The 22,314-nt window shown below is 43.7% G+C and overlaps 1 protein-coding gene across 10 annotated transcripts in view; it reads left to right on the forward strand.

Annotated features, from left to right (window-relative positions):
- The window catches only part of GPD2 (glycerol-3-phosphate dehydrogenase 2), a 274,919-nt gene that overhangs the window by 247,314 nt on the left and 5,291 nt on the right, over positions 1-22,314 (forward strand). For all 10 annotated transcript variants that reach the window (XM_068123093.2, XM_068123084.2, XM_068123092.2 and 7 more), the window contains 3 exons: positions 3,393-3,502; positions 15,569-15,647; positions 21,133-21,231. In XM_068123093.2, the coding sequence (XP_067979194.2) occupies positions 3,393-3,502; positions 15,569-15,647; positions 21,133-21,231 (288 nt within the window). The remainder of the gene's footprint in view (positions 1-3,392; positions 3,503-15,568; positions 15,648-21,132; positions 21,232-22,314) is intronic.

Genomic DNA, 22,314 nt, shown 5'->3' on the forward strand with positions numbered 1-22,314 from the left:
GATATAATATAACAAATATCATGAAACATTTACATTTTATAGTCTATTGTATAATTTAAATAAACAGAAATGCAAATTTCGCATGTGGAAAAAGTAAGTACACCCCTACGTTTATCACTACTTCAAATACCTAAAATTTGAATCAGGTGCTGCACCAGCTCAGGTGCAAATGATTAGAACATCGTTAGAGAGGATTTTGGAGGAACCTGTCTTATTTAAACCTCAGACATTTAGTTTGGTTTGCTCTTTGTTGTTGAAGTGTGCGGCGTCACCATGCCTCAATCAAAAGAGCTCTCTGAGGCCTTCAGAAAGAAGGTTATATATGCCTACGAGTCTGGGAAGGGATTTAAAAAGATCTCCAAACAATTTGAAATCAATCATTCGACTGTCCGGAAGATCATCTACAAGTGGAGAAGATTCCAAACAACTGCCAACTTGTTCAGGCCAGGCCGCCCCAGCAAGTTCAGCCCGAGAGCAGACCGCAAGATGCTGAAAGAAGTCTCTAAGAACCCCCAGAATGTCATCACGGGACCTACAGGTAGCTCTTGCCACTGTTGATGTCAAAGTGCACGAGTCCACCATTAGAAAGAGGCTGCACAAATTTGATCTACATGGGGGGGGGGGGGGGGGGGGGGGTGCCAGGAGGAAACCTTTGCTGTCCAGAAAGAACATCAGGGCAAGACTAAAGTTTGTCAATGAACACCTTGGCAAAGACCAGCACTTCTGGAACAATGTGCTCTGGACAGATGAGTCAAAGGTAGAGCTATTTGGCCACAGTACCAGAAGACATGTTTGGCGAAAACCAAAGGCAACATTTGACCACAAGAACCTGATACCAACTGTAAAGCATGGTGGTGGAAATATTATGGTTTGGGGCAGCTTAGCTGCATCAGGGCCTGGGCAGCTCACCATCATAGAATCCACTATGAATTCTTCATTGTACCAGAGGGTGCTTGAGGATAATGTGAGGCCATCTGTCGGAAAGTTGAAACTCAACCGAAGGTGGACCTTGCAACATGACAATGACCGTAAACATACCAGTAAATCCACCAAGGAATGGCTGAAAAGAAAGAAATGCACGGTTCTGGAATGGCCAAGTCAAAGCCCAGATCTAAATCCCATCGAGATGTTGTGGGGGGATTTGAAACGAGCTGTGCATGCAAGAAACTCCTCAAACATCGCACAGCTGAAAGAATTCTCCATGGAGGAGTGAGCAAAAATTTCTCCCAGTCGATGTCAGAGACTGGTAGACAGTTATAACAATATAAGAAACGCCTACTTGAGGTTGTTGCTGCCCAAGGGGGAAATACCACCTATTAGAGCCAAGGGTGTACTTACTTTTTCCACATGCGAAATTTGCATTTCTGTTTATTTAAATGATACAGTGGACTACAAAATGTGAATGTTTCATGATATTTGTTACATTATATCACCTTTATCTTTCAATATTGTTGAAATGAAGATCAAATAGCTGTATGTTGAAATATGTTGAAAAAGTCAAAATTTTACATGGGGTGTATTTACTTTTTCACATGACTGTATAAGCATCATTAAAAGTAAATAATGACCTCGGCCAAAGTTCAAACGACGTGAGTTTAATGTCTACATGAGAGAATTCCACATAGCTATTTGGGCGGCGTATACGCTAACAGATCGCTGTCTCCATCGATCTTGCCAAGGCCGTAACACCTATCGGCTAAAAATCCTTTTAACTGTTGACTTGGTAATTTTTACAATGAAGGAAACATTAACAATGTTGTTAAAAGTTTATTTTGCGATTAATTTGTGATTGGAGTTATGTTGTTTGGAATGAAAAAAGAGATATCGAGTTCAAGTAAATGACGACATGCCGTGATGGTTTCTACTTTCTAAACGTGAACTTCGCGGATCGCCATATGCAGATTCGCCATGGACCCATGATCGATGTTTCTATACGTGAATGTACCCGTTTGTTTGCCAACGGGTACGTTTTTCATGGAAGTCCTTCACGAACTTGCTGTCCATGTCTGACATGCGACTGAGGGTGCTACAGGAATGTGGAATTTATTGGTGTCATGCTTTAGCATTCGCCGTATCTGCATTGCCTGTTCGCTTCTGGCCTCTCCACCCGTGCGTAGCACGGGTATCTCACTAGTGTCTTATAACTCATGGAATTTGCCAGAAATCACAACCAGAAAATGGAGTCCCATCTCAAGATACTCTGAACAACTTTAATGACACCATTAAACTTTTGAATGAGACATCTCACCGATTTGTGATAAGGATTCCTTGTAATTGGTCCTTCTGTGGAGTTTACACTTTCCATTAGTCTCTTTGAACCTTTCTTTTTTTTACAGAATAATTGCGAGGAAACAGAACATTTATGTACGTGATCTCTGGATGTTTTTCACATGTGACAGTATTGTATTTTTAGCCTTATTTGTAAGACCATGTACCTCTGCATGGAACCACAATAAAATATTACTGGAGATGAAAGAAGAAACATGCAAGGGTAATTGTATCTTACAATTTACAAGGTAAGATGTAATTTGAATAACGTAGGTTGGAGCATTGTCATCAATGACTTTATGATGAAAGAAAAAGAGCTTTGTAGGCTGTTGGTTTAAGATGTCTATAAACGTGAAAGGTTCTACTGCATCCCGTTATTTGTTAAAGACGGAGAAGATAATTTTATTTGAACTGCCAACTTGAATCTTTCATTGTAAGTGTACAATCTCAAGCAATTGATGCTGACAGTAACATGAATATATTGGTCCATATATTACATCACAAGTCGTGCATCAAGTTGTCAATTGTTTCCCTCTTAAGTCTTTATGCATAATATTTGTAACAAGTCTGGTGTGGGCTTAACGGTTAAGGTGGCTGGCTTAAGATCCTAGGGTCTTGAGTGGTCTTGAGTTCAAGCCCCTGCTGTGCCATTGAATTAACACCAGGCGAGTCGATTCAGCCTGTCATCCTTCCGAAGTCATCATAATGAGCACCAGCTTGCTGGTAAGGGGGCATTGCATCAGCAGCACAACCGTGATCCGATAAAATGATGCAGCCAAGCAGCCTCAAGCTGTATACAAATAAATAAATAAAATATTTGTAACATTTTATAGGTTCCTTAGACTTAAGAGATAAAGGGTTAACATGCTCTGCTGGGAATTCATCTTTATAGAGTCTGATTGTTAAAACGAAGCGCTTGAAGTAAAGAAAAATGATTCTTTTGAGACGTTGTTTCAAGAAGTCATTTTCAATAAAATTTTATCTTATTTTCTTTTTTTATCTTATTTTTATAGATGTAAAGAAATGTACTCTCTGTTTATTCGTTTTTCAAAAAGTACCCAATCCCTTGTGTGGGTATAGTTGTACACGACTGACTCCCAACTCATGCCTTTGATTTTGTACAGACAGAATTGGATGCTGCAAGAGAGTTCCTGTTCCATGAAATGGGCTACAGGGCACGTTCGGAACAACTTAACGACTCAGAGATTAACCTTAGCCCAGCTGATATTGACAGGTAAGAAAGATTTGTCTGCAGGGCCCCCATGGGGTGAGGTTTATAGAGGGCCTCGGTCTCCCCCTTGGTTATAGTATAGAAGTCTAGAGAGTTTAATGTCTACAAATAGACCTTCTGCCCCCATTCTCCTTTTAATTCATAGTGATATCTGCTAGTTGACAGGTAAAGTGCTCCCCTTCTCCTCTTTCCCCCCCTCAAAAGATTCTGGTTGTGCCCGAGATTGTCTTGGATTCTCCTTAAATTATATTCGCACATTGTTTCATTTTTTTATTCAAAAGAATAGTTAAACGTCTCATTATGTAGCACTTGGAGAATATTTTGAATAATATTTGGGATGCCTTTGGGATTCTCCATGTTATATAGAAAGTAGTGTGTTGCATCCAACAGGATTTTTTTAACGCTAAATGTTATTAATATAATTATTACCTGCACATATATCCAATGTGGCAGAAGGTGTCTGTAAGTGAAAATACATTAGAAAAACGACTGTTTCAATAGCAAGCAGTAAAAATGAGACATTTCCAAAACATTATTAAGAGCACTGCAGTACTGTATTATTTTTTAAATTATTACTCGCAGAAGTACCCAGCGTTGCCGGGTGGGGGAGGGGGGAGGGGGAAATGAGGGGTGGAAGGGGGGGAGGGAAGGGGACTGGAGGGGAGGGAGGAGGGAGGGGAGGGGGTGAAGGGCGGGGACAGGGGGGAGTGAGGGGGGAGGAGGGGTAGGGGGTGGGGGGGGAGAAGGGAAGGAGGGGAGGGGGGGAGGAGAGGGAGCGACGTGAGCGAGTCTGGCGGCGAGGATGGAACATCACGTGATCGCTCTGAGCGAATCAGCGAGCTGCTCTTGCACAGGCTGAGATTCAGTGTATAATGTTCCTCGCTGAAATGCGCTAAGTTAAATATGAATAAAAATTATGGATCTCGTCATCGGAGGTCGTTTTTAGGTAGGCCATGTCCTTCCGGGCCCAATGGCCATGTCTGTGCCAGAAATCAAGTACATGAGCGAGTCTGGCGGCGAGGATGGAACATCACGTGATCGCTCTGAGCGAATCAGCGAGCTGCTCTGGCACAGGTTGCGATTCAGTGTATAATGGGCGGTTTGACCACCAAAGCGAGATCTTGTCGGGGCGGTCACGGTTTTTCGAAGCTGTTCCACGATCTTCACGCACGCTCGAAGTTAAGTAATTGTCACATTTGTATTTTTGTCGAAACTGTATTTATCTTACGTGTGTGTACCTTTTGCGTGTCCCTCGAAGATTTATCGGTGTTAATCTTTCATACCTGTAAAAAATAGTCGAGTATTTCGTGCCACGCGGCCACGCGGCCTAGTTGTTGACGCTTCCGCCCTTGAGGCCTGGTTCTCTCCGGGCATCCAAAGCGGTTATTTTTTCATTCGTGTGTTTGTCAAATTTCAACTCGTTATTTTATCGTCCATGCGTTATTGTTTGATTATAGTTAGTTTTGGTTTGAATTTCCTGTAACTCGTAATTAATTAATCGTGTTCTGCTCCTCGTGTGCAGCCTTGTAGTTGTACCCCCGTCGGTGTTTGTTAACTTAAGCGTGTTTTGCTTGGCTCTTAGTTTTTTCCCTTCTACCCCGAACATAATACTCTGTCTAACGTTCTAAATCCCACCCCCCCCCCACCCCCCCCCCCCCCAAAAAAAAACAAACAAAAAAAAACCAAAAACATTTATTTTCCTTTCTCCACGTGTACTGTTGTCTCATCCTGTATTTTCTGTCCAGGTGTGCTGTTCGCCCCGCCCCCATTATCTCCTTGCCATCCACCTTTTGCCCTGTTCACGTGACTCGTGGTGGTCCCTCTCGGCTCTCCCCCCGTTGGTATTTTTGTGCATATAAGATTGTTCACGGTTCTGTTTAAATATTATTTAAATATGTTTAACCTTTCCCCTTCAGTGTTTTATTCAGTGGTATATTACAACACGCTGTTTTTCTTCCTATTTAAAAGGCTTTCTCAATTTCCTCTCCAACTCATTCCACTTCAAAAAAAGAAATTCAATATCTTATACGTCTCCCTCACTACATGGTCTAAATTCACATTCATTCCATCCCTCCTCCATCGTTCTGAATCGGATTGCTAACTTGAAAATCACAACAAAACCCAATTTGTTATCAATGTTCGTCTTTCATAAATCATCCACTTTCTAAACTCCCCCCTTGCCCCTCCCCTCCAAATCCTCCCCCCTTGCCCCTCCCCTCCAAATCCTCCCCTTGCCCCTCCACTCCTGAACTCCCCCCTTGCCCTTCCCCTCCTAAACTCCCCCCCTTGCCCCTCCCCTCCCAAATCCCCCCCCCCCTTGCCCCTACACTCCTAAAACTCCCCCCTTGCCCCTCCACTTCTAAACTTCCCCCTTTCCCCTTCCCTCCTATACTCCCCCCTTGCCCCTCCCCTCCTAAACTCCCCCCTCACTCCTCCCCTTCAAAACTCCCCCCCAACCCCTCCCATTCAAATCTCCCCCCATACCATTCCTCTCCAATTCTCCCTCCTCCCCCCTCCTCCTCAAAGCTGCCTCCTCCCCACTTCGTCTCCCTTCTATCTCATACCTCCACCCCCCCCCAACCTTCTACTTTCCTCTGCCCCCCCTCAAACAACCCCTCACTGTGCCTCATCCCTTCACCATCAAACCTTTCATCCTCCTCATCCTTCCCTTTCTTGGAACTCTTCTGCAATCTCTGACACACTATCAACTGCTCTCCCTACCTCCCCCCTCTCATCCTTCATCTTACCCTACTCCTCCCCTCCCCTGTCCTGTACCCGATGCTCCCCCCCTCTCTTCATTAACGGTATGGACCTCAAACATCCGGGGCCTTCGCTCAAACCTGACTGATCTCTCCATACAGGTTGCTTCTGACAATCCAGACTTGATCTGCTTAACAGAAACTTTCCTCCTTCATGATGTCTCTGATTCCTTGGTATCTTTCCCAGGTTACTCCCTCCTCCGGTATGATAGACCTGAGCCTCGTCCTGGTGGTGGGGTGGCTATCTTTATCAAAAACTCTCTTCCTCACTCTCCTTGCACTGCCCCTCTCTCCTCCTCACCCCCAGGAGTACCTCTGGCTACGGCTTCCTCTCCGCTCCCACCTTTTGTTCATATGTGTTCTGTACCGTCCCCCAAACAGTGATGACTCCATCTACATTTCACTGTCTGACAACATGGACCAACTTCTATCCACTCATCCCAACTCTCTCTTCCTCATATGTGGTGACTTCAACTGTCATCATGCCACATGGTTGGGTGTGGGTTCCTCTCTCACCAGTCATGGCACCTCAGCAAAGGACTTCTGTGACTCACTGGGATTGACACAATCTGTCAATTTCCCGACCCGGATCTCAGCCAATGGAGTATCTTCTCTTCTAGACTTGGTTATGACAAACTTCCCTGCTAATGTCTGCTGCTCTTCTTCTGCTCCAATCGGTTCTTCTGATCATGTGCTTGTCAAAGTGGACATCTCTCTAGCCATTCTCAGAGAGCCTCCTCAGCGTCAACGAATCTGGCATTTCACTCAGGCCGACTGGGACGGTCTTCAAGCAGCCATCAATCGTCTAGATTGGTCTCCCATCTCCACTGCCTCTGACATCAATTCTTCCTGGGAATTATCCAAAGCAAACTGATCTCTCTCATACACAGATTTATCCCATCTCACCTTCAGTTGTCTTACCCTTCCTCCCGTCCATCGTACACTGAATCTTGTGGTGAGGCAGTTGCCCTGAAACAACGTGCCTTTGCCTCTTGGAAGGCTAATCCAACTGAAGGCAATCTCAGTTCCTTCCACCAAGCTCGGAACAAGTGTGTGTCTACCCTCAGGAGTGCCAGGAAGCACTATCTCTCCTCACTCAAGAATGAACTCTCAAACCTGTCTCCTTCCTCCAAATCCTGGTGGCGTCTGGTCAAATCCGTTTCTGGTGTTTGTTCCCCCTCCATCCCCTCCCTTACCTCAAATGGCCACACAGTTGACATCACACGTGACAAAGCCGAATGCCTCAACTCTGTGTTTGCCTCAAAATCCTTAGTCCCAAACCCATCTCTCTCTGTTCCCACCTTTCCCAGTCGAACCCAACTGCTCCTGGACTCTGTGTCCTTCTCTCCTGACAAGGTGGAGGAGTTTTTGTCAAACCTCGACTCTGATTCTGCAACTGGACCAGACGGCATCAGCCCACGGGTCCTAAAATCCTGCTCTGCCGCTCTATCTCACCCTCTCTCTGTTCTTTTCACCCTATCTTTTGCTCAAGGTCATCTGCCAGCATCCTGGAAATCAGCAAACATTACCGCTTTACACAAAAAGGTGCAAAAACAGATCCTTGCAACTACAGACCAATCAGCCTGCTCCCAATTATCAGCAAAGTCATGGAATCCATCATTGCTTCGGATATGAAATCTTTCCTCTTCTCCAATGGCTTGATCTCTGATCATCAATTTGGTTTCAGACCAGGTCACTCTACTCTGGACATGCTGCTTCTGCTGTCTCAACAATGGATGGAGGTCCTCAATGCCAAACAGGAAATCAGAGCTGTCTGATTTCAGAAATCAGAAATCAGAAAACAGGAAATCAGACACGTGCCTTGGATACGGTCTGGCACCCAGCTCTGCTCACCAAACTCTCCTCCTATGGTATCCATGGAAATCTCCATGCATGGCTTGCAGACTTCCTCTCTGGTCGTAGTCAACGTGTGGCCCTGAATGGATTTCTCTCATCTCCCCTTCCTGTTCAGGCTGGAGTTCCCCAAGGCAGTGTGCTGGGCCCTGTGCTTTTTCTGGTCTTTATCAATGATCTCTCCGACTCTCTGGAAAATCCTCTCTATCTCTTTGCTGATGACTCCACTCTCTGCCGCTCCATTCCTCTTCCCTCAGATCGGCAGTCTGCAGCCTCCTCACTCTCTGAAGACCTGGACAAAATCACAGACTGGTCAAACAAGTGGAACATGTCTTTCAATCCTGACAAATCTCACACTCTTACTATGTCTCTCCGAAAAGATTGACTGGACCACCCTCCCATCTACTTTCTCAACAATCCTCTCCAAGAAGTTCTGTCGCTCAAGCTTTTGGGTCTCACTATCTGCCATGATCTTTCTTGGGAAAACTACATTTCCAAGCTGGCCTCCAAAGCCAGTCGTCGACTGGGCATCCTCCGTCGTGCGAAGTCCTTCCTAGGCACACCTGAGCTCCTCACCACATACAAGGCTTTCATCCGCAGCTCAATGGAATACTGTTCTCCCATATGGGCTGGTGCTCCTGCCTCACACCTAGCTCGGCTTCACGCTGTTGAATCCAAGCTTTCAGAATCATTGGAATCTCCCGCGATGAAGCTATCTCTGAGGGCCTTTCACTCACTCACCGCAGGCAGGTAGGTGGTCTTTCTGTCTTCTACCGACTCCTCTCCGGCCTTGCTCCCCCAGCTCTCGCTCTGTCCCCCAAATATTCCTGCAGGTCGCACAAGATCTGCCAGCAACCCTCTGATGATTAAACTGCCGAAATCTCGGCTCTCTGCTCACCTTCACTCTTTCATTCCTCTTTTCTCCCGCCTCTGGAACAAACTCCCACACTCCCTTCAATCCCACTCCTCCCTCCAGGTCTTTAAAACAGCTGTTCACCACCATCTCTTATCTTCCCCCATCCAAAACCTTGATCTGTTCTACCCCCACCAATTCACCCCAGGTCCACCTTGTTTGAAATTCCAACTCCTTTCCTGGAAGTCCTGGCAGTGTCCATATGTTTTATACCTCTCCCACCCCCCCTTCCCATGCCCCCCCCCCCAAAGCCCTCTCCCTCCCACAGATCTCTCGATGTCTCCATGGCTCTCGGTCCCTGCTCTCAAATGTTGTGTTTGTGTCCTTCCCCCTCTCTCCCCATCTTGTCTACCGCTCCCGATGTTATTTTTTTTATGTGTTGGTTTGTCTGGTTGTCTTTCTGTGTGATTAATGTTCGCTCTTTCACGAGCCTCGATCTTGTATACAAAAAAAAAAAAAAAAAAAAAAATGTTCCTCGCTGAAATGCGCTAAGTTTAGTATGAATAAAAAATATGGATCTCGTCATCGGAGGTCATTTTTAGGTAGGCCATGTCTATCCCAAAAAGCAAATACGTGAGCGAGTCTGGCGGTGAGGATGGAACATCACGTGATCGCTCTGAGCGAATCAGCGAACTGCTCTTGCACAGGCTGAGATTCAGTGTATAATGTTCCTCGCTGAAATGTGCTAAGTTAAATATGAATAAAAATTATGGATCTCGTCATCGGAGGTCGTTTTTAGGTAGGCCATGTCCTTCCTGGGCCCAATGGCCATGTCTGTGCCAGAAATCAAGTACATGAGCGAGTCTGGCGGCAAGGATGGAACATCACGTGATCGCGCTGAGCGAATCAGCGAGCTGCTCTGGCACAGGTTGCGATTCAGTGTATAATGTTCCTCGCTGAAATGCGCTACGTTAACTATGAATAAAAAATATGGATCTCGTCATCGGAGGTTATTTTTAGGTAGGCCATGTCCTTCCCAGGCCCAATGGCCATGTCTATGCCAAAAATCAAGTATGTGAGCCTCTCCGTTTAGGAGTCTATAGGTAACACACACACAAACTGTGTTTTATTTATATAGATTATTACTATTATTTATAAGTGAAAGGTACAGGTTAAGGGTAAAAACCAGTCACTCAGAATTACCTAATCTAACAAGAAAAACGTCTTTTTTAGAGCATACAGCATTTTTTCTTTTGGATTACTCTGAATGAACGCTGGAAATTTTTTGAAATCCTGTTAGAATTTGTTCGGAGTATTTGTGAAAGAATTTTGGATTCGTGTTGGCCTAAATGTAGTCTGTGACTATCACACATGGAAATCCTGTTACAATACCACTCTTGTTTTTTTGTTTTTTTTGAAAATATGATACATAAATACTCTTCTTTTTTTTTAAACATACTTCAAATTTTTAATGTGCCAGCAGTATAAATTACAGAGCAGATCTTGATGTCATTTTCACTCCAGATCTTAGAATGTTGGTTCAAGTTCTATGTAATTTGCCACTCTCTCATACTTCTATAAGTTATATGTGAACAAATCGAGAAAAAAACCTGTTGGCAATATTTTTATTGTCAGTTCTTCAAGGCATCATCATCATCTTCATCTCATTTGTCATTATCTGAACAAACAGTTCTTCCTGGGTATCATCATTGTTCTATAAAAAACGTCACAAAAGCACATGTCCGTGTAGGTTAAGTTGGTCTTTTTACATTTGCAGTGAAGTGTACCAATAATAATATAATAGATTTTGAATGAAAATGACATCATCAGGATTTGATCTGTATGTGATTCGTTATTGTTACACAATCAACCTCTCCACCAGGTTTTATCCATATCCATCCATAGCTTTTTGAGATATCATGCCATATATCGTTTTTGGCCCTATCTCTCAATGGTGAAGAATCACTTCAAAATTCTAGTATCCCAATCCGAATCTTCACCAAAATCTAATCATTTTTTCCTTGTCACACTCCCAACTTCTCCACCAAAGTTTGTCCAAATCCCTCACAACGTTCTCTTCACAGATAAACAGACAACAGGGGTGAGGGTGAAAACATAACCTGCATCCTCCTTCGGTGGCGTACAATAAGAGTAGAGGAAACCTGAAAAGGTGGAGATATCCAAAGCTGGGACTTTTCCAAAACGGCATGGTTCCCTTTGATTTTCTTTATTGTTGTTGTTTTGAGGGAGATGAAGATATGAAGATATGAAGACCGCGATGTGCTGAATCTAGTGAGTGGGCCAACTTTATAGGATGAAAAATTTCAACAATATATCATAGAGCGCTGCCGTTTATAGCTTTCCAAGTGAAGTGTGACTTTTTAAATGATTCTTTGATTGATGGGGAACAGATACGGTTCTGCAAAGGTGGGTGAGACACGATGATTTGTGTAATCGGTCTTCTAGGAGAATTGTGAATCAGTTTAAGATGCTGTAGGGACCCACAAATGTCATAGTCACCTATTGTCATCTTCCTTCTCTTCCTATTATCTTCCCCCCACCCTCCCCCCCCCCCCACCCCCCACTTGGCCCACACCTAACATTCTTCACACTTCATGTACCTGCAGGCTTCCCTTTCTTTTGTTGCCTTTTTGTTCTCACCACTGTCAGTGCATTAGTCACCCACAGCCCCTCTCCCAATCCACTATTATCTTGCAGTTCCAAGAGTCTGTTATTGTACAATTAAAAATATTGCATTACAGTAGTCAAGATGAGAAATAATCAGAATGCTGAAAAATGTTCTCATATTGTCTTGAAAATAAATAAAAAGAGTGACGTTCTATATGATTGCAAACAAAGTAAGCCTTGGTATTTTCATTATACTCTTCCTCAAAATTATTTCCATTGTACTATTTTATATACAGTACTCAACAAGCCTGGTGTTAGCCTGGTGTTGGCTTAGTGGTTAGGGTGCCGGCTTGGAATCCGAGGATCCTGGGTTCGAATCCCGATCGATCACTGGATTAACGCCAGGGGGGTTGACTCAGCCTGTCATCCTTCCGAGGTCGGCAAATTGAGTACCAGCTTGTTGGGATGAATGATCACAGTGTGTACCCCGATTTAGAATAGGTACACCGTATCCCTGCGCATCGTAAGAGCGTGATCAAGGGTTGGCGTCAGGAAGGGCATCCGGCCATAAAAACATTGCCTCAAACAGGGAACCATGATTGTCATGGGGCCCGCAAGGCTAACCCCCGCTCTAGCGGGGAAAATGGCCTTAAAACGATCATTCATTCATTCATTTTTCACTCAACACTCCCAGTCTCCGAATGGAAAGGACAATGTAACATGCTACAAACTCAGCATTTGTTTTGCTAGCTTTCAAGGCTGCTTGTCATATTTTAATGCTGCATTATGCCTTTCAGTATTATTCCAAAAGGACTTTGTTTCTATGCCAAAACAATGAAAGATTGTCTTGATCACGAGGAAGAGAGATCAGATTCAGGCTTTATATGATTTCATGGAGAAATGCGGGAAAGGAAATGCACTTCCCACATTGTCAATTTTTTGTGTGTTCTGTAACAAATAAATGTGACTAACGGGCACTATCTGGGCACGAGTACACCTCTCGGCTCACCTTCAGTGGGAAATGTGTTGCAGCACATTCTTGGAAATGCACTTTATAGTTTTTGTCATTTTTAAAATGAATTTATTGATCACAACATATGTTCCATATTGTAATTTTGAGAGGCTCAATTTTTATTTTATGTTGAAGGCTCCAACCACGAACTTTATAGTCCTCATCAAGGCCAAGCCTTAAATATAAGAGAAGAAAAGTGTATGATGAAAAATGTATGATATTTGTTTGCAATAAAAAGAGATTAAAGCTAGCCCGGTAGCTATAGTTTGGGTGAGACAGAAAGTAAGACCAGCAATCCTGACATGGGAGAGTGTAAGATGGTTCCGGGCACCACTTTAATGCTCCTAAGTCCGAACGGTAGTACTACCCTGGGTGGTTGCTATGAGCAACCTACTACCATTATATTATGAAGACAAGAACGGCACTCGGTAGAGCGCATACCTCCACCAGGCTGAACAGTTTACATTTTGTATCCCACTAATGAAAGCCTGCTTGGAGTTTGCAAAAAAGCACCTAAAGGACTCTCAGACTGTGAGAAACAAGATTATGTGGGCGTTCATGTGTCTTTCACTGCGCAGAGGCTTCCGTCTGGCCACTCTGCCATAAAACCCAGATCGGTGGAGTGTTGCAGTGATGGTTGTCCTTCTGGAAGTTTCTCCCATCTCCACACAGGATCTCTGGCGCTCAGCCAGAGTGACCATCGGGTTCTTGGTCACCTCTCTTACCAAGGCCCTTCTCCCCCGATTGCTCAGTTTGGCCGGGCGGCCAACTCTAGGAAGAGCCCTGGTTGTTCCAACCTTCTTCCATTTAAGAATTATGGAGGCCACTGTGCTCTTGGAAACCTTCAATGCAGCAGAAATTTTTTTGTAGCCTTCCCCAAATCTGTGCCTCGACACAATCCTGTCTCTGAGCTCTGCAGGCAGTTCTTTCGACCTTATGGCTGGGTTTTTGCTCTGATATGCATTGTCAGCCGTGAGACGTTATATAGACAGGTGTGTGCCTTTCCAAATCATGTCCAATCAATTGAATTTACCACAGGTGGACTCTAATCAAGGTGTAGAAACATCTCAAAGATGATCAAGAGAAATGGGAGGCACCTGAGCTAAATTTCAAGTGTCATCGCAAAGGGTATGAATACTTATGTCAATGTGATATTTCAGTTTTTTCTTTTTAATAAATTTGCAAAACTTTCTAAAATCCTGTTTTCTCTTTGTCATTTTGGAGTATTGAGTGTAGATTGATGAGGGAAAAAATGAATTTGAACGATTTCAGCATAAGGCTGCAACATAACAAAATGTGAAAAAAGTGAAGGGGTCTGAATACTTTCTGAATGCACTGTATATTGTTACGGCCCGGGCTACGGGTCTACTATGAGGGGGTTAGCCCCCGTTCCCTCCCGATCTTACCTGACCTAAGGCTGCCGCGCACGAATAACTTCATACTTTGGCAGGTTGCGAACCAGCAACTACGAACGCCAATTGGTCCGTCGCACAATAGCAGGGTCCAACCGTCTGACACCGTTTACCTGTGCCACGTGACGGTTCCATTGGGGGAACGTACCCTCCGGCGGTGTACCACTTTTGTTCGTGGATGGAAATTTGAACAGCCCTGCAACCGTTGGTACCCGCCGGGCTGATGTTAATTTTCTTACGGCCGATCGCTGCTCTGGGCGAGTACTCTGGGTGTGAACTGCGCAAATGGCGGATTAATGAAAGAAAGGATATTCACGGACAGTTGGAAAGGAAACGTTTAACGATTCAATTGATTTGCACATATGTACAGTGGAACTTAGCAATAATAAAGAAAAAGGGACAAGAGGCAGAAACTCAGCTTAATCTATGCTTTATGATGATTACTACAAATAAAACACGACAAACAAGGGCGCCCAGCCTACATTCACGGGGAATGGGGAGGGGAAAACGAACGTCGGGATCCTGTTACCAAATGGTTACAATGTTACCTGATGCTCCTCCTCGCGACGTTCTTTTCTTGACGTCGCCACTGAGCACCACGAGCAGGTAAAGGTGATCCCCAGCACGATCTTGAGCAGGCAAAGGCAATCCCCAGCACGAACTTGAGCAGGCAAAAAGCATCGGGAATTCCGTAGAGTGAGAGCATTGGGAACCGTGCAGGTAAGAGCCCCATGTGGAGAGTGAGCACGTTGTGATATCATGCAGAGTAAGCCAGGGACACGTGGAGAGTGAGCATGTCGTGATCTTGTGCAGAGTAAGCCAGGGACTCGTGGAGAGTGAGCACGCCGTGATCTTATGCAGAGTAAGCCAGGGACTCGTGGAGAGTGAGCACGCCGTGATCTTATGCAGAGTAAGCCAGGGACTCGTGGAGAGTGAGCACGTCTTGATCTCGTGCAGAGTAAAGAGTACGTTGTGGCCTCGTGCAGAAAGGAGTCCATTCCTGCAGAGAGCAGGCACGTGCAGAGAGTCCAATCCAGCAGAGAGAGCATCATGCAGGCACGTGCAGAGAGAACAAAGTTCAAGGCCTTTCTGTAAGGCCCCTCCAGAGGGTGAGGGCTGTCCATGAAGGTTTCTCAGGCTCTCATTGGCTCCACCACACCCCCAAAAGCCCCCCACAAGGGACTTCTACCGTGACGCTTGGATGGTGTGCCTTTGAGCCTGTGTGCATTGCCTGGAAAATTATCCCCTTACGAGTGGAGGGCCTGTCTTTCCATCTCCAACGCATGACATACTAACCCATATAAGGGGAAGGGACTAAGATAATGTTCTGCTATGAAATAACTGTTCTCGGGACCTGTATTGTATGGTGGTTGCCATTCCTTTGTAGACACAGACACACATATACACACTTCTGCTCCATTAAAGATAGATCTACCAAAAATCATACTATATTATTGAAAATTTCTTCTGCTTTTTAAAGTTCATGCGTAAGGATTTGTGGGGAATTTAACTACTAACTAACAAAACGAACCATGTTGCTTTGATTTACAGATGTAAGAAGCGATTCCTAAAATTTGACCAAGATAACAAAGGCTTCATTACGACATTGGATGTACAGCGAGTGCTGGAGGTGAGTTGTTTTCTGTTATCAGATCCATCGAAGCATTGTACAATTCAACAATTAGAGCCAAACTCCATTGTCACAAAGTACATTTTTGAATTTCTGAGTACTGTGTTAAAGCTGGAAGCAGGTTTGGACTACAAATGTTTAGGTAATACAGTGAAGCTGTTTGAAATGCTAAACAACCGACTGTGTGTGGTCAAAGGCTCATAATGAGTCCATACACCTGGAAAAAGCTGCGTGGGTGCTTTTCTCACTCTATAACATACAACCTGTTGAAATTTTGTGGTTTGTTGTCTCATTCAATAACATAAAGAAGGAAATGTTGTCTCTTACTTGCAATGACAGAGAGGTACCCCAAGGCTACACTGTTTTGTCGACTTACTTCAAAATTGATGGCAGATGCATGATAAACATATTCCGACAAACCGGGAAGACTGGGAGCAAAAATGACATGGGTGTTAAAGTCTGAAGACAGCCTAGAAGTTCAGTGTAAATACATGTACTTTATAACATAAGTGAGAACAGGATGAATCAATAGGAGAGTGCCTTTACGTGTATTAACAGAAATGACAAAAACTACAAGAGTGAACCATCTGAAGTACTTGATAGGTATGAATACTATAATAGGATAGTCAAATACTCTGGCGGTAAAACCAGTGGCCTGTGTACGATCCTGAATCCCAATCGTCCTTTGCATTGCATTCACATCACAGGTGAACAATGGTTGAAGAGTACAGCATCGTGGTACATCATAGCACTATAAAAGATAGAGGCCTGACCATGCATGAGTTATCGACTGCAGAACCTAATGTGGCAGTACATCGAGAAAGAACTGCCTCACACCATTAGCATTTGCCTGAGATAATATCGAGAAAGAGTTGGCAGAGTTAATGCACCAAAGTAGAAAACATCATCCTGAAATGTAACATGGGGTGATACACACACTTGCAGAGACTTCACTTCATGAGAAGGAGCTGTTTGGCAACATGAGCATCTTATATTTGAGAGGTGTATTGGAGGGAAGACAACCTCATTCCATGTGTAAAATGTGGCCGATGCTTTCGCAAGATAACAAGCTTTATGACTCGGTATCATGTTGTGAGATTGATGAACTCTGAGCTTCGCCCTAACCAGATCCATTGAGCCAGCAGAATGTGCTCGGATTAGTGGGTTCTGCCCATTCGCAGCCTTTACAGAAGCTTACAGAGTCGATCCTGAATGTCCTGGCATGCCAGTATCCTGTTGGCTCTGCAGTGCCATTCAGCTCCATTATGTTTGAGCCGGTTGACGTTTCCTGAAGCATCGACTGCAACTTTTTGTCTTTTTTTTGTATCCAAGATCGAGGCTCGTGTAAGACCTAACATTAATGACAAAAAAATAAAACGGACACATAAGACAAAATAAAGGGAGCGGGAGACAAGATGGGGAGAGAGGGGGAAGGACACAAACACAACATTTGAGAGCAGGGACATCGAGAGAACTGTGGGAGGGGGAGGGCTTTGGGGGAGGTGGGAGTGGGATAAAACATATGAACACTGCAAGGACTTCGAGGAAAGAAGTTGGAATTTCAAAAAACTGGATCGGGTAGAAAATATCTACGGGGGGATGAATTAGCGGGGGTACAAAAGATCAAGGTTTTGGATGGGGGAAGATAAGAGATGGTGGTGAACAGCTGTTTTAAAGATCTGGAGGGATGAGTGGGATTGAAGAGAGTGAGGAAGATTGTTCCAGAGGTGGGATAAAAGAGGAATGAAGGAGTGAAGGTGAGCAGAGAGTCTTGATTTTGGCAGTTTCACCAGATGAGGGTTGCAGGCATATCTTGTGCGTCCTGCAGGAATATTTGGGGGACAGAGCACAGACAGGGCTGGGGGGCTAGGCCAGAGAGGAGTCGGTAGAAGACAGGAAACTTAACTGGAAATGGACAAGTGAAATCTGTGGTCATGTGGAAACTTTATCTCATGTACAATGTACATAGCTTAATGAGAGGAGCAAAAATATGTTTTGACATGCAGATTTGAGAAAAACAAGGAGCAGCACAAAAATTATTCTGAGTCCACATGAGACCAAAGGTGACATTCTTTTTAAGTGGTGGTTTGGATAGTTGACGTGTGCCAGATCAATTCCATCTGCAGCAGCAACAAACTACCTAAGAGATTAATTGTCTTTACCTCCGCCGTCAAAGGTGGATGGAGGTTATGTTTTCACCCCTGTCTGTTTGTCTGTCCGTTTGTGAAGAAAATATCTCAAAAAGTTGTAGAGGGTTTCCGGCGAAATTTGGCAGAGATGTAGCGTATGTGACAATGACGAAATGATTCGATTTTGGTGAAGATTCGGATTCGGATCCGGCTACTATATATTTTTTAAGTGATTCTTCACCATTGGGAGATATGGCCAAAAACGATACATAGCAGGATATCTCAAAAAGTTGTGGATGGATTTGGACGAAACTTGTTGGACCGGTCGGGTGTCTGACAAGGACGATTTGATTCGATTTTGTTGAAGATCCGGATCCGGATCCGGCTACTATATGTTTTTAAGTGATTATTCACCATTGGGAGATAGGGCCAAAACGATACATAGCAGGATATCTCAAAAAGTTATGGACGGATTTGGACGAAACTTGTTGGACCGGTTGGGTGTCTGACAAGGACGATTTGATTCGATTTTGTTGAAGATTCGGATTCGGATCCGGCTACTATATATTTTTAAGTGATTATTCACCATTGGGAGATAGGGCCAAAACGATACATAGCAGGATATCTCAAAAAATTATGGACGGATTTGGACGAAACTTGTTGGACCGGTTGGGTGTCTGACAAGGACGATTTGATTCGATTTTGTTGAAGATCCGGATCCGGCTACTATATATTTTTAAGTGATTCTTCACCATTGGGAGATAGGGCCAAAAACGATACATAGCAGGATATCTCAAAACGTTGTGGACGGATTTGGACGAAACTTGTTGGACCGGTTGGGTGTCTGACAAGGACGATTTGTTTCGATTTTGTTGAAGATCCGGATCCGGATCCGGCTACTATATGTTTTTAAGTGATTATTCACCATTGGGCGATAGGGCCAAAACGATACATAGCAGGATATCTCAAAAAGTTATGGACGGATTTGGACGAAACTTGTTGGACCGGTTGGGTGTCTGACAAGGACGATTTGATTCGATTTTGTTGAAGATCCGGATCTGGATCCAGCTAGTATAATTTTTTAATTGATTCTTCACCATTGAGTGGTATTACCAATCAGGCGGAGGTATGCTCTCGACTGAGTGCCGTTCTAGTTTATACACTATATTGGCAAAAAGGCATTAATCTACATCATTGTACTTCCCCATTAATTATAATGACAATTGTAGACAATGTAAAAATATATTGTAGATGTGATTTGATCCTGGGTTTGGTACATTAAGAGGTATGGGAACCAAAATACTAACAGGCCATATTTTGAACAAACACTGATTTATGACACCCAGCCTTTTCTCTAGTGATCAGCCATTATTCCATTTGAGGTGAGATGGGGAATGGAGAGGAAGACTTGAAGACACTGTAAGACAAATCAATCAAATCAAATCAATGTAACACACAGAAGACAAAACAGACACTCGAGACAGACTTGGTGTCACCAGTATTTTGAAGGTGATGTTTTGGCGCTTGTCTTGAGGATGGACACACACTTGTTGTACTACGTATGCCTTGCGGAATGACCTCGGGTTGCCCAGCTTGGTTGGGTTGTAGTCTTCCATGATGAGAGAGCAAGCTGCTTTGATAACCAATGCCACTCACAGGATTCAGATTACCAGGGCCAAGAATCCAGGTAAATAGCTGCTGCTTAGAACAAAACTTACTCTGGACATAATTCCTTGTGACAATTTGGGCATTGACCTTATTGCCAATCCTGTCAGCAAACCGTTAAAATTCAACTTTATTCCATCTCTATACATCCTTGGATTATTTTTGTTGTCGTTTTCTTTTGTTTTATTAACTCAACTGGACTATGTCCAGCTGAGTTTTTGTCGACACCGAGTGTCCGTCTGTCGTCTGTCTGTCTGTCTGTCTGTCTGTCGTCTGTAAACAATTCGACCTCTCCCCTCTAAAAGTCACAAATATTGATTAAATTTGATGAAACTTGTTATGCAGAATCTTTAAGACATAAACTAGTTTGGGATTGCATTTGGGGGTTGCACGCCCAGGGCGCGGCAGGGCGGCCATATTGAAAAATCAATTTTTGTCATATATTTTTAGCACATTTAGCCCTGGTGTTGGGCTAGCGGCTAGGGTGCCAGCTTAGGATCCTAGGATCCTGGGTTCGAATCCCGGTCGATCGCTGAATTAACGCCTGGGGGATTGACTCAGCCTGTCATCCTTCCGAGGTCAGCAAATTGAGTACCAGCACACTGGTAATTCCCTGCTTGTCGTAAAAAAGGCGACAAAAAAAAAAAAAAAAAAAAAGGGTTGGCGGCAGGAAGGGCATCCGGCCGTAAAACATTGCTTCAAAAAGGGGACCAAAAAACAACAACAACCACGGTCCCCGAAAAAGGCCAACCCCTGCTTTGCGGGGAAAAATGGCCTCTAAAGGTGTTTTTTTTTTTTTTTTTTGCACATTTAAGCTATATTGTTTGTGGTTCTATTATGCATATTCTAACCATATTGAGATAGACCAGTTGAGTTCAGGTTCCTTGGAACCTCTAGTTTACCATAGAAATGCCAAATAATAATTCATTGCTCTGCGTATTTCTCATGAATTGGAAGTCACAAGTGATACAGTGCCCAAGCTCTTGGAGTTTTTAGGTATGTGTTATCAATCAAATTATTTTGTGACTGATGTTCTGTAGTTACCCCTCTAATTTACATGGCACCATGGTTTTGGTGTAAACTGGAACATGGTTGCAAGATGTGAGAACAAAGGAAGGAAATGAACAAACAATTAACATGTTTGAGAGATGAGGAGGAGATGGTGAGATGAGAATGGCATGGAGAGTGGGAAAGGGATGGAGAGATAAGATGAAGGGAGGAAGTGTGAAGTATCTCAGTGTCATAATGGTTGGAGCATTTGCTCTGAGACTAGGAGGTCAATGGTTTGATTCCAACCCTGGCTGAGTCATTCCAGTGTATGCTGTTTACTTGCTTGGCACTCAACATTTAAAGAATAGAGCACAGGCAAACCCCATAGGTTGCATTCCATTGGGAGGATGAAATACCTCCTTAATTGTGCTGCTAAATGCGAAGAGAAAAGTGACGACATAAAGATGGCGTCACTAGTACCCAGAGTGATCCAGCTCAGCTCAGTGGCTGTTTGTCTGAGTGAGGTTTGGTGTTGTATCGTGTATTTGTCTGCATGTGTGTGCATGATTTGTGTTACAGTTCCTCCGTGCGCATGAGAGCATGTGGAAAACAGTAAAGCACAACAATTGAATAACTGGAATTGCTGTAAAGACGATTGACATTTGGTTGTCCATTGACAATATTATGGATGTGCCTTGCAGAGTACTGGAGATGGGATTGATGAAGACTCATTGCATGAGATTCTGAGTGAAGTCGATTTAAATAAGAATGGCCAAGTGGAGCTCAACGAATTTTTGAAGGTGTGGTCCTCTGGTGTGACATTGTCGTATATTGTCATATATTTTTAGCACATTTAGCCCTGGTGTTGGGCTAGCGGCTAGGGTGCCAGCTTATGATCCAAATCAACAATTTGATTGAAACGTATCATGTGTTTTTATTTGAAATTTTAATTACGTCTTCTGTTTGCAAGGTTATTACAGTTAAAACAAGAAAGTGCAATCCGAGATTGCAGACCCTTGTCAGGACATGTTTTAGTGGTTTTTAAGGCTTTTGTGTTAAAACAGATATGGCAGCCGAACCACGTGACCAATGACGTCATCATCATTTTTTTTTTTCTCCACCAATTTATCCCTAGGTGACACTCAAATTTCATCTTGATCGGATGAAGTTTTGTACTTGTCAAATTATGACGTCATAGTGGAGACACCTATGACATCATCATTAACATATTTTATTCCCCATGGACAGTTCTTTGCAATGAGCCATGTCTTAATTTTTTCTATGCAGCGCTTTTGGAGCTATTGAGGTGCAAAGTGTTTCGGTTTTTCCAAGATGGCGCCCGTACCACGTGACTTATGACGTCATAATTATCCTAAAAAAAAATCTACAGGTGGAGGTGCACCTATTGTGAAAATTTCCTCTCAATTGCACCAATATTTGCAGAGAAAATCGTATTTATTCTGTGCGGGCAAACAAACAGACAGACAAACAAACAAACGGAATCAAATGGCATACCCTCTACTCTGGTGAGGGTAATAATTATCCTTGCTAACCTCCATATGATTCATTTCGATTAAACTTGACCACAACCTTCATCACCTGATGTACCAAAGTTTGATCACGGCATTAAAAAATAATTGAATTATGAGGAGGTCTACGGGGGACGATGGGTAGCCCTGGGTACTGACACATAAGGGGGGTGGTTTGAGCCCCCCAAAGTAGGTATTTGGTCTCTTCTCCAAAACTACACACACACACACACACACTGTCAATGAAACTTGATCACAACCTTCACCCGTGATGTATCAAAGTTTTTTCACGGCGTTCAAAAAATTGGTGTCTGTGGGTGTCTACAGTTAGGGGGGGGGGGGGGGGAGGTTGCC

Source organism: Myxine glutinosa, chromosome 7 (genome assembly GCF_964187855.1).
Source record: "Myxine glutinosa chromosome 7, kmMyxGlut1.1, whole genome shotgun sequence".
NCBI lineage: Eukaryota > Metazoa > Chordata > Myxini > Myxiniformes > Myxinidae > Myxine > Myxine glutinosa.